Source organism: Zeus faber (genome assembly GCF_960531495.2).
Source record: "Zeus faber genome assembly, chromosome: 5".
Taxonomy (NCBI): Eukaryota; Metazoa; Chordata; class Actinopteri; order Zeiformes; family Zeidae; genus Zeus; species Zeus faber.
This window is the reverse complement of record NC_137192.1, coordinates 24,884,543-24,904,304: the sequence shown is the minus strand read 5'-3', so window position 1 is coordinate 24,904,304 and position 19,762 is coordinate 24,884,543. Positions and strand designations below refer to the sequence as shown.

Below are 19,762 nucleotides of genomic sequence, written 5' to 3'. Positions count from 1 at the left end.
TCACTGACACAACCTTAACGGTGAAGGGCTGACTAGTGGGTTTGTCTCCGATTCTAGGGGTATTCTGAATGCCAGCAAGAGGGACGACCAGGTGGGTCATTTCCTGTGGATCGGCTCAGACAGCTGGGGAGCCAAGAACAGTCCGATCCACCAGCTAGAGGATGCGGCCGTGGGCGCAGTCACCATACTGCCAAAGAGAGCCACCATCAGCGGTACGTCTCTTTGTTTTTATATCATTTGAATGCCGCTAATATCTTTGCTGTGCCTAAAACTCTCACCAATTACATTTGCCTTTCAGACCTCCGCTCTTTGCTGTACTCGTACTTTTTTTTCCCTGTATTTTTGAAACGCTACCGAAATTGCTCATTAGCAACTACAAATCTCCAAAACAAAATGTGGATGATAGAATTTTGGATTCAAAATTCATGAAACAAATGTGAAATTACTTTCCTTGTGCCTCTCCACGCAACAGGAGAGAGCATGAATTGCTCGAAACACCGGAAAAAATCTGGTTTGCACCTGCTAGCGAGCAATTATATGGCAGAAGACTCCCGGAACCAATTGATTCAAAGAGCAACTACTGTAGGCACAAACAGCTTACTTCAACTCATCTGATCCGAATGACTCAATAGATTTTTCTACCAGGTCAGCGGGCGTAACGCTTATAAAATATTATTAGAAGGTTAATATCAAAACAAGCACATTATACAATAAACTACTTTCATGTAAGGGCACAGCCACAAATAAAACGGCGTGAACATTGTAGGGTGACCTACAGTGAAATAGTCCAAGTGAGTTTTGACGCCATGAATTATCATTGTGTCAGCGCAGTGGAAAAATAAATCATGCAGCGCTGCCCACAGCGAGTTTGATGAGTGCAGCTCTTGAATCAAAAAAACGGTTGTTGACAAAGCTTTAAGGACATCCAGCTGATTTGTCGACTGTTGACGTGCGTTTAAATTTCTATTAATTATGGATGGTTTGTTTTTCTTGATACACAACGGCACGCTGAAATCCTTAATGGGAAGCAGCCAAATGTGGCGTCTGCATTCCAAATTCATGGAAAAAGACTCCTGTGTATTACAAAAGCCGTCGCACATCAAACATCACAGCTCTAAACACTATATCCCTTCACGCAAACTGGAAGAGGAGCTCGGTTTGAGTTACCTTGGACAAGCTCTAATTTGGCTCCGGAGACCACAGGTAGCACACTACTCTTCAATCTGTCTGGATGGGTTTTTTTTGTCTAATGAAGGATGGAAACAGCAGGGGGGTTTCTTTCTCACGTCCTTTGTTGGTTTTCCCGATCCACGAGAGTTTGGGGAGAATTTTGGGCCATGATGCATTCCACTGATGGTTCCATGGAGGAGCGCATGGATTAAGTTGGAGACTGGGATGGAGAGAGAGAATTCCATTTGGCTTGATAGAGGCAGACAATCAGGATGGATACTCGATACAAGAGTTTTCCTTCCAACAGAAAATGGGGTGAGCTTTGCAATTGAATGTCACATGGCAGCCACTGGAAAATGAGGTGGACTCCCAAGACACAAGGCTACCAGTAAGTTTCAAGTGTGTACTCAAAAAAATGTTTTCGGGTGAGGGGTTTTCTTAATTCGATTGCTGACCGGCAAAGTATTATATACAATTTGCCAGGGACCAATTTACTAAGAGCTTTTTTCTCACATTTTTGAGCTATTCAATTTAATTGAACAGCTCAAAAATGTAAAACGAAATCCTGGTGTTGGGGTTTAAACAGAGGATTGTTAAGAAATTGAAAGCCGGGGATGGTATAAAATGCATGCGATCAGACAGGGAAAGAGAAACGACTACAAGTGAAGTGAAGATAGAGCGTCAAGAAGAGAAAATGTGACTGAAGGTCAGAGGTGTGAGGAATTAGAGAGAGACTGGATGGAGGATAAGCCAGAGTGATAGCTGCAGGCAGTGAATTACCTCCCCCGTGGTAGAGGATGACTGCTGTGGCCTCATGCTGGGACAGATCCACTCGCCTAAGTCAATTATGCCTCCTAATCCACAAATCCTTGGCACTTAATGTCAATCTGACTCAAAGCAACTCAACCAATAGACTACACAGCCAAAAAAAAATTGTAGCTCGCCCTTGACTGGTATCAACTCCATGGCAGCATATCGACTTTTTGGAATATTCTTAGAAATACCAGCCTTCTATTCCCAAGCCTAAACGGGGAGGCTGTTTTGGACCAAAATGTCCCCAAATAAAGTGGTTAAATAGAGGAAAAATGTGGTTCATTTTACACTCAATTAAAATCACTTTTGCCAAAACCTTTTAGAACAACTTTTTAACGACATAGCGGGGGATAGAAATGGTGGAAATGGGCGTCGCTATAGTTTTGCAGTGGCAATGGACAGGACCGTTGCCATTATGGTGGACAAAGAGAGGTGCCACGAAATAAACTGATCATCACCGCATCATGAAACACTGCATAAGAAAACCTCAGTGCAAACTGTCAAATACAGACCATAATGAGGTTATGGCTGCAGGTTGTTAACCTCACAGTAGCTCCATCTTCGTTGACGCATGGACAGTTCTAGCCCCTGCTTGATGGGCGGCACATACCACATTTTCCCTCTCTACACAGTGGTTAGTTGGCTAAGCTCCGGAAAGGTTCCCGCGCCTTCTTTCAGCTGATGTGATCCAATCAAGGCCTCCCGGGCGGAGAAAGACAGAGGCTCTCGCGGAAATAACCGGATACCGCAATGAGCGAGACGGCAAGGGGCATGGGAAGCTGCTCCGGGAGCACGTTCGACGCACGGGCGGTTTTTATTAGCAAGCAAGACGTCTCTTAAGTGACATTGCAGACTTGCTTTTCTTCCTTGTCCTCCTTTCGCTTGAGACATAAGACGTCAGCTTGGAGAACTTTCCGCACAGCAGCACGGCATCAGAATCGCTGACACACGCAAACACAAGTAGAATTCACGACAGGATTTGGGGCATGGACCCGTGTTCTCTTTCTTGATGCAGCTGCTCTGGATGGCGAGAATTGAATTAATCTCTAATAGACTGGCTGTCCTTTCATCAGAAACCCGGCTGTGTCAGGAAGGTTTAACGTATCGACATGTGGTTGTTAGCAAATATCCTCCGGTACAAGCAGGGCCGGGGATCACACTGAGGTATCTTCCAGAATCACATTCATTATTGATATCGGCTTTCCAATATCTTTTTCCAGTATTGCATTTAATCCTGAGAGGAATCTTGATAGAGCACCCTGCTCGGCAATATACGCAAAGCTGACACTTCATGTCAAAATGGTTGCCGACCCCTGATAAGGACCAATGAGAGTTAAAAGGTCGTTGCCATTTCAGGGAGCCCTGCGCCTGGACGGGCAAGGTGTGTCAGTCCTACCTGTTGAGGTGGTTTTTAGATCTCAGCGCAGTGTCCAAAATCTCTGTCCTGTTGACTTCGGAGTCACGTACCTCCTTCAAAGAACAATTTATATCAATATAAGAAACGCCTCTTATTTTTTGAGCGTTTGGGCTTAGGGACACAGCTTTGCTTTAAGAGATAAACATTTTTTTTTCCCTTCCAATAATTGGTGCTCACCACCGCTCCATCCGCCGCATTAAAGTCAATTGGTATTGACAGAGTGTGACGAATCCAACTCTTCCAGACTGGATTGTCATCATTATGTCTGCTTCAAAAGGCACAGCGACTTCTGAAATGTTAGTTATTTCCCCACGTTATTTATCCTTTCAACATGAAGTAGGGTGACACAAATACTGTGAGAAGAATAACCCAACAATTATAAAATGCTCCTTGGTATTGTTCCCTGCATCGCGTCGTATAATTATCACAAAACCACTGAATTGGGATCTTCACTACGGCTGTAATTGTACCATTGGAATCCCTTACCATGATGGGCGGAGCCATAGTCAATGAGTTAAACCAGTGGCAAAGGAGAGTTTATTCGTAGAGCGCATTCCAACAACAAGGCAATTCAAAGTGCTTCACATGAAACAACAAAAGCATTGAGACAAAGTGCAAAACAATCGCATTATGAAAAGGATGCATTGAATGCATAAAGTAAAAAAAAAAAATACATAGAATGCATGAAAGTTACAGTGCATCGCAAGAAATGAACCAAAGAAACCTCGTTCAACTCTTCGTTTACAATTATTGTGCCCGTTCCCCCGAATCGCGCCTGACCTTGTCAAGGCCATGTCCTAGCCCCGGAGAAGTGGAGAAGCGCGTCTGGAGATCTTCTCTCACGTTGCTAACACATTTGAGCGTGCTGGGCTTCATACACAGACGGCATCTCTTCAGTGCTCACGATTGTTTTTTTTTTTTACAAACTGCTTTTGAAAACGTTTGGCCGTGTTACGACCAGAGCAGCTACTGCAGATCTGGTAACCTCAGCTGAGCCAGTGTGCAGGATCACATCCCTCTGGCGTCCCCGGGGTTTAGAAACAACCTGTGTGAGGAGCCAAGTTTATTACTCACCCATTATCATAAGGCGACAAACCCCCAGGGGCCATTTGAAATAGCACCAGCAGTGAAGTTGACGCCTGACTTTTTTTTGTCATTTTCCGAGACCAGTTGAAATTGGTGAAGAAAGCACTGGAAGCCACTAGGTTTGTAACCACAAACACCTCTAGTGTCTGACCAATGGCCACGTGTACTTCCCTATCGTTGCCTCTTTGTGTGTGAGATGACGGCACGCCAACATTTTATTCAGTTTCGCTTGAATGTGTGTCAGCGTATTAAGGGCCAACAGCTGCCTACACCAGTCAAAGAGTCGGCGCGACAAGATTCCGACAAGATTCCTACCTACACATCAGCCCTCCTTCAGCGCTTTCATTTCCATCTTCTTTGTGTGTAACACAGAGCTGGTGGAGTGTTTCCATGTGTAGTAGGCAGATAAGAGGCTGCGGATTTTAATCTGCTCTAATGTTTAAAACATGATGTATATCTGCCAAAATGGATGTCATCCTGCACACAAATATGCCTGGGAAAAAAAGGAAATGGGGGCAGGGGGAAGAAACTTTTTTGTGTCTCATCCACCGGATGAAGAATCTGTAGTGACGCTATGTTTATGTGCGAGCATTTTTAAAACATTTATGTAATATTTATGCGTCGATGGCATGAAATAATAAATGACAGTACTTTATTAATCCCTGGGGGGAATTCAGGAAAGAGAAAAAGACTGGGAAACAAATACATCATTTTTTTAATATTTAGAATGTATTCATTTATTTAGTTATTTATTTTTTAATCCATTCATTTGTTTATTCCGTTATTTATTTTTTTATTTTTTTATTTATTTATCTATTTTATTCATCAAATGTATTGATACATTTATTAGAACACAATGAGATATTGAATGAGAATTGTTTTTTTTTTTTTATCAATAAGTTAAATTTTCGCAAATAAGAAAGTTGTCATGCTACCTTATAAAGCTGCGTAGTTTCCGCGGTTTCATTGCGGGGACTCGGGTCTGGGTTCGGCAGCGGTTGGATGCTGCCTGCGAGGTGGCTCCCAGGAGCGCTTAGATGCTACAACTCAGATAATCCAGATAATTAATGTGACACTGCTCCCTGGAAGCCTGTCGCTGTGGATTCCTACGGCAGCAGTGAGAGGGGGAACGCTTAACTGACAAACGATGGGAGGATGAGAAGAGGAGGAGGAGATGCACATTCACTGGTACCGATCACGTAACCACCCTTTCTTTCTTCGTGAGGGTTCGGTTTAGGGGTGAGGGTCATCCGTCCATTCGACATCGCAGGACACCTTGACTGTCATTACTCAGGCGTCGCTGGCACTACATTGTGGCCGGCGGGGGGTGACCGCGCCCAATCACGGTGGCTACTCATACTTCTTTTTTCCCCAAGTATTTTTTCAAGTCTGTCATTGTATACTTACTTAAGTATTCATTACACTACGTAATTAAATTCACTACTTTTCCTCAGCCCGCTCCTCAGATTGTCCGTGTGCAACGCGTTTGCACCACCTGGAAATTATCGGTTTGGTTTAGACGAGCGGCGGAGCCTGGGTGGACGCTGCAGGAGGCAGGACGTGACGCAGTGACGCAATGATGTTGCAGAGTTTTACAGCACACCCAAGATATCAGACAAGGCAACCGATTTGTCTTTATTGCCGTTGATACTCCATGTATTTGGATGTTATATAAACAAAAGAGGAGAAAGGAATATAAAGGAAAGCATAAAGGAGCACGAAGGAGCTACGCTCCGTGCACAAAGACCCGTGGGAAGGTAAATAACTGACGTCATCAACACGCGACACGCCCACTCGCTCGCTGTGAATGATCTGGACAATCACCTGCTCTGTTCACACATACTGCTCAATCGAGCATTACACAGACTTTGTACTCGGATGCCGGCTGGGTAAAGTCTGGGAAATGTTCGATCCAACTGATTCGGACATTTGCATTCACACATACAGCTCCTCTGGGTAATGTCTGGTAATTTCAGGGTTGCAGTGCATGTGTGAAAGCAGTTCTAGATAGTTTAATGCATGGATGGATGGACACATGATACTTTACTCATCTCCAGGTGAAATTGCAGTGTCGCAGCAGGTCACATAAAAAAATGGTAATAATGGCAATAAGAATGAAAAATAGAAAAGAAAATGTAAATAAACAACCTAAAAATTAACTGGAAGATAGAAAAACGTAAACAATAAACAACAAAAAGAGACAATACTAAATATCATCATCAATCGCTGCTGAGAATAGTCCCTGAGAAATTTTATTTATTGACGTTTTATATGCGGTTTTTTTTTTCTATTGTGGCCACTAATGTAATGTTTTATTATTGCATTTTCATACTTGTTTATTTTTCACAGCTTAAATGTTGGAATTCACTAAGTGTGACATATTTGTCCAAAACCACTGTGTCCTCCTTTTGAAGTTAAATGTTTACTCTCATTTTGAGAGTATAGATAGGGGTATAAAAAGTATTTTGTCCATTAGAGCCTCAGCTTGGCTCCGCTGCTGCTGTGACCGATGACGGCTTCCGTTGGTTTGGCTCCTTGTGCTCTGGACCTTGCGTCTTTGTTTATTTCTTGTTTCGCTTATTTTTGGTTTTGTTTTGTTCTCACAGTCTTCACCCCAGCAGGGAAGAGACACTTCAGAGGTGCCTCATCAGTACACGCTCATAATGAGCTTACACAAAGACGCAGGGAATGAACTCTATCTCCTGGAATTCAAGTGCATGACCGGGAATTAATTATTATTATTATTTTTTTCATGACACCACCTTATAAAAAAAGACCGCCCCTGCTCTTACGGTATTTTTCTTTACAGTTTTAGCTGTGACTGTGTTCTACAGTTGGTGTGATACTATCGCAAAATGTACTTATTGTAAGTCACTTTTGAGAAAAGTTTAAAATGACATGTAAATGAAATAATTTCATTTAATGTATTCTAATTATTATTAAATACAATAGGGGGAAATAGATAAATATTATTTATCTCGTTCTTCTAATTGTAATTGTTCAGGAAAATTTCTCTGAATTTTTCAGGCTGAAAGTATCTGAAACAGAACAACGGCAGAAGTTACGAACAGGTTTTATATCTCGTTTAAACTGGTACGTCACAAGCATCAGTGGTTCAATTTTCATCCAAATCGATGCACATACGGAGCAGAAATTGGTGGAAAACCGGCCAAATGTCACCCAAATCCCAGACGTGGTCGAAGTCATCGAACGATAAAGTATCTACGACAGGGCTGAAACGATCTGGAACCCATCGATGACAGATGCTGACGAACACCGTTGAGGTGTCGGTTTGAACCGGAATGTCACAAACATCTCGTGATTTAAGTTTCATCCAAATCGATCCACATACGTAGCACAAAACGAGTGGAAAACCGACCAATTTGGACCCACAGAAGCTGGGTGGTTCCTGCTTCGTTCAAAACGTTCAAAAACAAATGGAACGAAATGAGATTTACAGGAAGACGCTTTATGACATCATCATACTATTTACTATAAATGTGCAGGTTCTGATTCAGAAGGTGCATTGGCACCGTGTCCAGTGTGTGGTGTCGCTCTGTAGCGGTCGCAGATTGCAAACTATATGATTACGTGCATATTTATGTATCTTCTTACCTTGTAGATGCCTGTGGATCTCATTTGATTTACATTTATCTCCTTGGTTCACCATTACTTTGCGGGAAAAACAGTAGTCCACAAAAACCCGTGACCACATTGAGTCGAGTCCACTCGAATGTACGACTGAGTGATGCGTTCAAGATCCAGCGAAAAATCGGCCCGAAAAACAGTGTGGCGATTACTCGCAAAAAAAGTGTTTTTTTCATATTTCATGGAAACGTAAGTTATTGAAAATGTTATCCAAGTAAAGGAGTCACCACTAAAATGACATAAGTTCGACGACTATCGTAAATCTCCTTGAATATGTCAACCGGCGTAAATACGTCAAAGTTGACGCACACGAGACCCAACGTCCCCTGCCGTCACTGAGACTCCACATGTACTGACACACAACAAGTTCAGTTATAACAATGACAACGTTAAGTTTGTCATAAAACATAAAGGGTCATTTTAAAGAAACGTCACGTATGAACCGTCTCCTGCAGCTAAACGTAGCAGATGTAAATGAAAAGACAGAAAGTGTTAAGTACTGACAAGTCTCTTCCATAATAATTCTAATGCCAAATTAATGTTCAACTTCCATGAATGTTGTCTGCCTCACAATATAGACGAGTCATCGATTCAACTGAATTTTATAATTATGGATTATTAAGAGAAAATTACAATGAGGTACTAACTCAAATTAACATTTACTTATTATGTTTATGAAATACCATGTATTTATTATTATTGTTATGTAAAGGTATTACAAAATTTGTTTTTGTAATTGTTAAACAATGAATGTAAAAATCCTCTTTCCAAAATTGAAGAAGATCCAAAAACCACAAGCAACAATAATGAATCTAGGTGATTGATCATATTGAAAATGCCGATTTAAGTTTGGAAGATAAAAATATTGATGAAACATTAACTGATAAATAACAACATGGATGTTTATGGACACGTTTCCATCGGTTGATATTCTACAGGAAGTGTGAGAGCAGCACTTTAATGACATGTTCTCTGTAGCAGCAGCAGAAGGGAACAACGCTGTATGATTATTGGGAGATGAAACCAATGAACGGGAACGTTTCATACGTGTTGTCATCCAAGCTGGATGCACACCGATCTACATTTGATTCAGGAAATATTGATAAAACTTTACAAACTCTACAAAGACGTTGAAGACCTTTGGCGTTACATTGAGAACACAGTCACTTTGTGACATCATGAAAAAATTCCATCTAAATCCACGGTTCGTCTCTAAGCGGTCGTGAAAATCAAAAAATGTTAACTCCTGCTTATTGCACAGAATCCTGAGAACTGTAAAATGTCTCTAACACGACTGATCTGGAACCTGTGTATTGCTGCCTGCATGTTATTATAATCATTATTACTGTTACTACGATTATACCATACTATCATTATTATTACCATCAGTACTATTGTCTTTATTGTAATCATTATGGTTCTTTTAATAACAATTATTATTTTCACTACTATCCTGCTGTCTCACCAGACGACATAGATTATACAATAATGGGTAATAAATAAATAAACATGGCTTTGTACACTACTTTACTTAAGTGTACCCGCCGCCTGCCCCTATTAGGATCACGAGGAAGCAAAGCGCTGCTCTCTGTCAACTTCTGTTTCTAGATATCTACATATTTTATTATTTCCTTATTTCATTTAAATTTCATCAATTTATTTTACTTTTGCACCGCTCCGTCAACTCTGCCGCCGTAAACGTTTTTGGCGATCAAAACGTTATCTTGTATCATCGAAAAATTATGCGCCGCCACAAAATGAAGAGGCAAACCTGACATGCTTTATTAATTGATTCATTTCATCTGATATTGTGTGAACTCTGCTTCTTAAAAAGTGGCAGCTGGAGAGAAAAAAAAAGCCAAGACTCATTCAAGGATATTGATGATGGCAGCGTCTAGCTCGCCCGCCTCAAATGAAAGGGTTCAGTTCAACGCTGCGTCGGCCGGGACACCGGCGCAGTTTAATCTCGAGTCTGTCTTGTTGTCCTCGCTGTCTTCCTCTAATAAGCACGTGCAAACATAATTAAAAAAAAACCCCAACCATTCTTTGCAAGAAAATAATCCCGCCATTTCATTCCCTCCGTTTCATTCAACTTGTGCCCGCATTGCGCGGCGCGTGTCCCACGGGAGCGAGTATTAAAGCTGCTTTCCCGGCTGCATCGCACCGCACTGCAGCCAGCGTTCATTCAGAGGCGGCCAACTTATTCCCTGACTGTTTTCCTATCTATCGTTTGAGGGCGTCGTTGCCCGACACCAGGGGCGTCTATATACAGAATACTAAATAACATCACACCTAAATGCGGAGTTGTGTTTGTCGGAACAAGAACAATAGATTAAGTTAATTATTACGGAATTAACAATTCATTAATTGATTTATATTGTAAAAAAAACTAAATCATATGAAAGCATCATATTCACTGAATGTATTTGTTCACCTTTCTCTTGTTTAGACTCATCTCGCCAGAATCATATGAACTTATACTTTTTCTGGGGAAATTATCGATCAAATAATGGGTTTGAGTTTTAGGACAAACGTTTTTTTTTGGGCTTAATTTGAAGGATCGGCGCCAGGACTCGGCGCGAGCTCACGCTCGACCGTTGGCTTATTTCACCGCTGGCGCTCGGGTTCCGACCTGGCCTTTCCGGCGTTAAGGGGAGGGGCCGTGCCGGGTAGCGACGTTTGGCGTCACACGTCACTGATTTAGCCCCGCCCGAAAAAGTGTGAGAAACAGTTTAACGGTCCCACAACTAACTCCCTCGGTACTACATCGTTCAGGCTTTTCACATGTTTTCAGCAATTACTTTACAACATGAATAATGTGTTTGGATAGAAATCACTGAATTCACTTCACAGGGACTTTAAGGTTCTCAGATATTTGGTTTTATAGTGCTCGCAAAGCGCTTGGCAGCTTTGTTCCCGTGCTGTTTGAATGCATCGTTACGTGCTTGCCTTGCCAGACACTAATCAGGACGTAATGCATTAGATTCGTCGCGTTATTAAAGCGCAAACGCTCGCAGCCGCGGGCAGACGTCATTAGCGCCGCTCTACTGTGTGTTTTTGATCAACTTCCCAGCGATGACTGTGAAACGTAAATGATTAAAACTGCAGATGCAAATACAGATAAAATGCAAATAAATCCCCAGCGCGGTTACATGAGTTTACGCAAAATATTTTATTACAATTTGGTTGGTTAAAAATCACCCACCAACTCAACCACCTGACCCCTGACCCCAACCCCCCCAAAAAATACACAAATGAAGATTGTAAAAAGTAGAGATTAGCAAAGAGATATTAAATGACAATAATATTATAATGTCTATTTATGGGACACTTTTCAAGTAAAAAAGCAAACCTGACAAAAATAGATATTCGTGGAGTAAATATGCAGGGGAAAAAAGCATACAGGTAAAACTGTAAAAATCGAATAAACTATATGAATTGTAACATATATAAATATTGAGATAAAATAAGTGATAATAAGTAAATACAACTCACCTAAAATTGAAATATGCTTTCCAGTAAAATAATATTTTTTGTCTGTGTCCCCGAACTCAAATGTACAGAAAATGTTCTACTGACAGTTGTCAGTGGATAAGATGGACATTTATTCATTGAATGTGATATTGTACAAACTCTGAAATCAGGTCTTGTTACGATCACATATTCATGACCGTTCTCGTCATCACTGATAGTTTGTCAGCGCGCGCGTTCTGCCATTGTTCTGACTAAACTTGTGAAACAAAACTTTGTCTCCTTGAGCGTCCTCATAAGAAGGGATGCAGAGCTCAGAACCCAACAAGGACGAGCAGGAGGGGGCGTTTATTTCCAATAAAGCCGGGTTTGCATCATTTTTTTTACAAGTCTTGTGAGTTTCCACTTCCCAATACGACCAATAATTATTTGCGCCAGAACCAGGATGGCACCAGCTCTAATTTCTGTAAGTTTAACAGCCGCTCATCCACAGACGTCCTTACAGAAAGACAAATGAGAGCCAGAATCAAATTATTCTACCAAGCACCAATTTCATATATGATGCATTTGTCATGGTGAGGATTGGTGCATTAGCCTACTGTACAGACAATCAAGATAATAAAGTTAAAAAAAGAAATACATATATGTACACCGATCAGGGTGGAGGCATGGACTCCACAAGACCTCTGGAGGTGTCCTGTGGTATCTGGCAGCAAGACGTTAGCAGCAGATCCTTAAAGTCCTGGAAGTTGTGAGGTGGAGCCCCCATGGATTTGGCTTGTTGTTCCAGCACATCCCACAGATGCATGATCGGATCAGACCCTAACCCCACCCATCTACATGATGTAAAAGAAAACGTGATTCATCAGACCAGGCCACCTCCTTCCATCGCTCCGTGGTCCAGTTCTGACGCTCACGTGTCCATTGTAGGTGCTTTTGGTGGTGGACAGGGGTCAGCATGGACACTCTGAGCGGTCTGCAGCTACACAGCCCCATACACAGCAAGCTGTGATGCACTGTGTGTTCTGACTCCTTTCTATCAGAGCAGCATTAACTTTTTCAGCAGTTTGTGCTGCAGTAGCTCTTCTGTGGGATCGAAACAGACGGGTTAGACTTCACTCCCCATGTGCATCAATGAGCACATGGACGCCCATGACCCTGTCGCCGGTTCACAGGTTGTCCTTCCTTGTACCACTTTTGGTAGGTACTAACCACTGCATAGCGGGAACACCCCACAAGACCTGTCGTTTTGGAGATGCTCTGACCCAGTTGTCTAGCCATCTCAATTTTGTCCTTGTCAAAGTGGCTCAGATCCTTACGCTTGCCCATTTTTCCTGCTTCCAACACATCAACTTCAACAACTGATTCTTCACTTTCAGTAATGTATAAATAAGGAGATATCTGGTGTTGACATCATAAACAGTTTTTTCTAATGTATGTGGAGGTGGGTGATTGGGGGATGTTTTCGTATATTTTAGCATATGGGTTTTCCTTGATGTCCCTTCTGTTTTCCTTCTAGTTGTGGATTTAAAATGTCCACATTAGTGGGTTTACCACTCAGAGCTCAAGTGTTTTTCGATTCAATCTGCCACGGCAGAAGAGGGTTTGACTCTGTGCTTTCAGAGCGTCCCACCCAAACGGGTGATTTTCTCCATCAAACTCACTGCTGCCGCCACGACGAACAACTTCTTTCAGCATTTCATGGAGCACAAAAACTCAGGAATCCGATGCCTTATGGTCTCACGCAAGCCTTTATGTACACTATTTCACAAAAATCTTAAAAAAAAAAAGAAATACCTTCACTGCATTATGCACCCATGCTTTCCCTGCAGCACAAAAATAATCTGAGAACAAGAATGGTGCAATAGGTTTTTGCATGGCCTGTAATCTCACATTACCTCTGCACGGCGTCCGTAACTTTTATGACTCTCTTTGTTTTATGAAGAGCTCCTGGCCTCCCATAACAAAATGATTGTATTGTGATGTTGTTATGTATGGAAGTTATGAGCCGTTAAAGTGAAACACGTTACTTTTGTTTAATAGTGATACTGTACAGCGAAATTAAAAATCATGTATGATGACGGATTGAAAAATAAATCAGAAAATATCATAAATATTCAAATACTATTCAAAGATAACATTTCAATATCTTTATTATTTAGTCTCCATTCAGAAAAAGTGTGAGAGTTTGTATGCAATATAAACCTTCAAAAAGATAATATTGGCAATTGATGCAGGTAGGGCATGTATTTTCCCAATCAAAAAAATAAATAGAGATAGAGTTTGAAGTTTGTCTCTTCACCCTAAATATTGGGTCGTTTTGTCCCTGAATGATTTTGACAGCTTTTGCTTTTAATTGCAAGCAAATGTTAATTTTGATAAACCGTCCACAAGTAATTATCCTCTGCACATAAACAACTATTAACTTGTCGAGCGGCAATTCAAGTGTTATCACGTCCATGTTGTGGCTGTTGCTTTTTTCCCAAAAAGGCAACAATCAGGGATGACGCACACGAGTTGTACTATATGACTAGACACGCTGTTGATTCATTTAGAAACAAGAAAATACATTTTGATTTTTTTTATGTTTTCTCTATTCAAGTTTTTTTTTTTTTTCCTTTTTTTTGGGACAGACGAGGGGGGGGGGGGGGGGGGGGATGTACCACTTATGTTAGTAATAGTTAATTGATTATTTCGTTATTTTGTGTTTGCAGTTAATGTCCACATCCATACAATACCCTACCCATGTTTATGCCGGGCCTGAGCAGGGCCTTCATCAGTATATTATACTATATAATAATATATCTTTCCGTGCAGTAAATGGGGTCGCTCAGTGCACGCTCCTTGTTTTCTGCTGCTAAATTGTAGATGATCAGACGGTTAAGCGTGTTGTGGAGCACCAGGGCTGTTTGATGAAAGTGACGGACTGTACTTTATATAATTCTGCACCTTATTGGACACTGGCGGCTTCATGGGCCTCGTTTTTTTATCAACTTTGGCACCAGGGCTTTAAAAAACATCAGTTATTCATGGGAAAAGTGCCGCTTTCTCCCAGTGTCACTGAGTTTACGTCCCACACGAGTCTTTTTCTCCCTCCCTCCCTCTCGGCTCTTGAATCCACAGTTGCTTCCGCTTTATTATCAACAAAGAGAGCCTCAGAAGTCAGAACCAATGATGCATTTTGGCAAAATAAAGCCTCGACGTGGATGTTCGTTGTCCTGATCCCCTATCCCAAGAGTGCAAAAAGCCCTGGTTTGACAGGTGAGGGAGGGGGGGGGGGTCACTTTAAAGTGGAAAAGATGTAGAGGTGTGAGATGGAGGGAAAGAGAGAGAAGCTGAGGCGGAGGTGAAGAGAGCTCAACTGCTTAATGGCGTCGTTTGGGGGTGGAGACCGTGTTTTATGGTGCGAGAGAGAGAGAGAGAGAGAGATTTTTCAAAACACCTTGATTTCACACGTGTGGTATCTACGGATTACAGGAGCACAAAAAAACTGGACGGACAATTCAATGAACAGAGCGATAACTACAGTAAAGAAATAAATCCATTCTAGTAATAATGAAAAAGTCAACCAAGTAAAATTTTTAAACATAACCACCACGCAAGATAACAGGCCCCACGGGGGGGGGGGGGACACCCATTTATATCACCACACCAAGCAATCAACCAAAAAAAAAATAATAATATTTCCTCCAAACACAAAACAAACGATGTCCTTGTAGCAGCACAGCTTTTTAAAATCCTGCACCTCGCTCAACAGTTTGTAAAACATCAACCCACACCCTGGCTCTCACCGGAGGAGGCTTTTTAATCAATCACCAACTGAACAAAAGATAGATAAAAAAAAATAAAAATAAATAAAAAGCCTTTCTTCCTTCCACTTCCTGCTCTTATGGCTTCTGAATTATGCATGCGCTGCAATTATCTGAGCGCCGCATGAAAATGTCCTCGGCGCAAATTACCTTGTGATTGATTTTTGCCAATCACCTGTTGTTCTTATTAGCGAGTTCCGTGAAAGTCGCGCGGTTGTCGGGTTGTTTGGTGGAAGGTTTTCCCACTTTGTTACCTCAGTTACGTTCACGTTCATCAAATTCTTGATGAACGTGAACATATTGCCAAGAATTTGACTTCATGACCGACAAATTTTCATATATATATATATATATATATATATATATATATATAGTTAGGGTTATGTTCTATTTTTTGTAGCTATTTTTCTATCTATCTATCTATCTATCTATCTATCTGTCTGTCTGTCTGTCTGTCTGTCTGTCTGTCTATCTATCTATCTATCTATCTGTCTGTCTATCTATCCATCTACTGCATCTATCTATCTATAAGGCGTGGCTGATGATAATTGTAATCTGATTCGTATCCATAAAATGTTCTGTCTGTCTGTCTGTCTGTCTGTCTGTAGGTCTGTCCGTCCATCCGTCCGTCTGTCTGTCCGTCCGTCCGTCCGTCCGTCGGTTTGAGACCTGTGGGTGGCCTTAACCCAATGTTGTGGGACTGAATGTGGGACTCTTGAACATCAGTGCAGCAACCGAGTGACAGCCTGGGAATTAAACTTGTTTTCATAGTGCTTCACTGTGAAAACAGCCTTTCATTCAAGTTGAGGAATTAAGGAAACACTCTGCCTCCCCTGGGGCGTCTCGCCGTCGCCTCGCCTCTCGTGTCCATCACATTTTGGGATCCCGCTACAAAACAGTTTTGACGGAGAGGCAGGGATTTTTAGGCTGTAAACAAACCGCCTGATGGTGGAGCAGAAGCACAGGTTGGAAAGCCAGTCTCTCAACGCTACTTTGACTAAATACGTTTGTTTTCATACAAGTTGATATCGAAAACCTTAGTAAATACAGTTTAAAGTGGAAATCCGTGTAATTATTTTGTCACAAAATATATTTGATATATTTCTTTTAGGTCTCGCTCCGTAAGAAACAGCCATGTAATGCATTTGCGTCATGTAGGTGCTCTTCCACATGCTGTTTCCATTGTCGGTGGCGGGGTCCGCCACCTGTGCACGACGTGGGAGCCAGCCGCCGTGAGGTTGAGCAAGCAAGGAAGCAAGCTGTGGTCAGGAAACTTTGGATGTGGATGAGCATTCGCAAAAAAGAGCAATAAATAAGTTTGTCATTGAATTCCTGGACTTGTCGTGTAATCCGCCCAACACGGACGAGCTGATGGATTCAATGGAGCTAAATTCCTTTTTTCATCATTAGAGCCGTTCCTTGCCAATATTTTCAGACTTGTTTTTCTCGCAGCAGTCTGTTTTGCTTCGGAGCAGCGGGTTCACAAGAAGTGTCCCGAACGCTAATAAGGTATACTTAGAGAGACTTAGTATTTACTACGTTTGTTGTAGTGGTAGTTTCAAGTTTTCAACTAATAATTAAAAAAGTTTCAGCGCCAGTGTTGCCAAACTGTTGCACACTTGGACGTTTCCCAAGACAATTTCCCTTCCTGCATTGTGGTTTCCTTTGTTAGAATTAATGCTAAATTGGATTTAAAGTTTTTGTTTCTTTGTTTTGACAAATAGTACAAAGACACCTAAGATGTTCTTCCGTGAACCAGAACAGCAAAAACCCAAGCGCTCGAAAAAGAAGTTCGCTCGCTCGCCTTCTATTTCCGCAGCTGGGTGGGACGCCCATGTCCCTGTCCCGCCTTGCCTCACTGCCTCGCCCTGCCTTGCTGCCCCGCCCTGCCCCGCCCTGCCTCACTGCCTCGCCCTGCCTTGCTGCCCCGCCCTGCCTCACTGCCTCGCCCTGCCTTGCTGCCTCGGTGCCCCGCCCTGCCCCGCCCTGCCTCACTGCCTTGACCTGCCCAGCCCTGCCTCACTGCCTCGCCCCGCCCCTCGTTGTCTCGCCCTGCCCTGCCCTGCCCTGCCTCGCTGCCTCGTTGCCTCGCCCTCCCTCACTGCCTCACCCTGCCTCACCCTGCCTCGCTGCCTCTCCCTGCCTCGCCCTGCCTCCTTGCCTCGCCCTGCCTCCTTGCCTCTCCCTGCCTCTCCCTGCCTCACCCTGCCTCGCTGCCTCTCCCTGCCTCGCCCTGCCTCCTTGCCTCGCCCTGCCTCCTTGCCTCTCCCTGCCTCGCCCTGCCTCACCCTGCCTCGCTGCCTCTCCCTGCCTCGCCCTGCCTCCTTGCCTCGCCCTGCCTCGTTGCCTCGCCCTGCCTCACTGCCTCACCCTGCCTCACCCTGCCTCACCCTGCCTCACTGCCTCTCCCTGCCTCGCCCTGCCTCCTTGCCTCGCCCTGCCTCGCCCTGCCTCGCTGCCTCTCCCTGCCTCGCCCTGCCTCGTTGCCTCGACCTGCCTTGTTGCCTCTCCCTGCCTCGCCCTGCCTCGCTGCCTCTCCCTGCCTCGCCCTGCCTTGCTGCTTCGCCCTGCCTCGCTACCTCGCCCTGCCTCTCTGCCTCTCCCTGCCTCGCCCTGCCTCGTTGCCTCGCCCTGCCTCGCTGCCTCTCGCTGCCTCGCCCTGCCTCTCCCTGCCTCGCTGCTTTGCCCTGCCTCACTGCTTCTCCCTGCCTCGCCCTGCCTCGCTGCTTCGCCCTGCCTCGCCCTACCTCACTGCCTTGCCCTGCCTCGCCCTGCCTCTCTGCCTCTCCCTGCCTCTCTGCCTCTCCCTGCCTCGCCCTGCCTTGTTGCCTCGCCCTGCCTCGCTGCCTCTCCCTGCCTCGCTGCCTCTCCCTGCCTCGCTGCCTCTCCTTGCCTCGCCCTGCCTCGCTGCTTTGCCCTGCCTCGCTGCCTCTCCTTGCCTCGCCCTGCCTCGCTGCTTTGCCCTGCCTCGCCCTGCCTCGTTGCCTTGCCCTGCCTCATTGCCTCGCCCTGCCTCGCTGCCCCTCGCTGCCTCTCCCTGCCTCGCCCTGCCTCGCTGCTTTGCCCTACCTCGCTGCCTCGCCCTGCCTCGCCCTGCCTCGCTGCTTTGCCCTGCCTCGCTGCCTCTCCCTGCCTCGCCCTGCCTCGCTGCTTTGCCCTGCCTCACTGCCTCGCCCTGCCTCGCTGCTTTGCCCTGCCTCGCCCTACCTCGCTGCCTTGCCCTGCCTCGCCCTGCCTCGCTACCTCGCCCTGCCTCGTTGCCTCGCCCTGCCTCGCTGCCTCGCCCTGCCTCGCTGCCTCGCCCTGCCTCGCTGCCTCGCTCGCTGCCGGTGTCGCTCTGTTTCTCGCTCCTCTGCTTGGAGCAGCTGCAGGAAACTGCTCCGGAGCTGTAGCTTATAAAGGGAAACTGCTGCGTCGTGTCACTGTTTTACAAAAGATATTCTGACATTTTAGAGCTAAATACTGATCATCAAATGATGTTATGACATGAGCAATAGAGCCTGCACAACTTAATGAAAGAAAATATGTACCACAAAATCGATGAAATAACGTAATAAAAATAATGATAAAATATATTATTCAATACAAAGATATTTAAAGCTTCCCACAAATTCCACAGTAGATAATTCAGACAGCATTAATTTGTCCACGTATTTAACTGCATTATGTGATTTTATACTGGTATATTAATGAATTCATTATACATGAATATATATTCATGCCTATAGGCAGCAGCATAGTGACATCTTGTCCTCACTTTCATTTCCATCCATTCCCTACACTATGCACTAATTCCAGATAATAACTATCGATCTTAATAATCGTTTGTAATGACCAGCTGACAACTACCTTCTCTCTTTCGGTTTTGTATTCCTTTGTAAAGTGCATTGTGTTGCCCTTTATAGATAAAGTGTGACTTGACTTGACTTGACTATCTTAATAATAAAATGACATACATATTAAATTGCATTCATATAACTATTTAAATATAGCACAGTATAGTACAGTATAAAACATTGTCTTGAATTACAAATTAGCTGCAGACATGAATTGAAAAGCCTAGACAAAAGATTGCATCCTCTCTGCATCCATCACCAGAAATACATCGTCATAATTGTTATTCGGAGTTTAAATATGTTTTCCTTCAAATAACATCGACATCGTATATGTCTCTTGCACAACTTGCTCCAGATCGTTGATCATTCAATTTAAATCCAGTGCTGCCAAACATCCACTGTTGTGTTTTTTGTTTTGTTTTTTTACCGTTGGCAGCGATTTCAACAAACCATGGACATATAGAGTAGAGTAGATGAGTGGTTACACATGGCCGCTATTCATTCTCAATGGC

At 43.6% G+C, this 19,762-nt stretch overlaps 1 protein-coding gene across 1 annotated transcript in view; it reads left to right on the top strand.

Moving 5' to 3' along the window:
- grm7 (glutamate metabotropic receptor 7) overlaps nucleotides 1-19,762 on the top strand; it is a gene marked incomplete at its 3' end in the record, with an annotated part of 270,826 nt that overhangs the window by 149,178 nt on the left and 101,886 nt on the right. Inside the window, exon 4 of the mRNA XM_080000236.1 lies at nucleotides 58-212. Within this exon, the coding sequence (XP_079856362.1) occupies nucleotides 58-212 (155 nt within the window). The remainder of the gene's footprint in view (nucleotides 1-57; nucleotides 213-19,762) is intronic.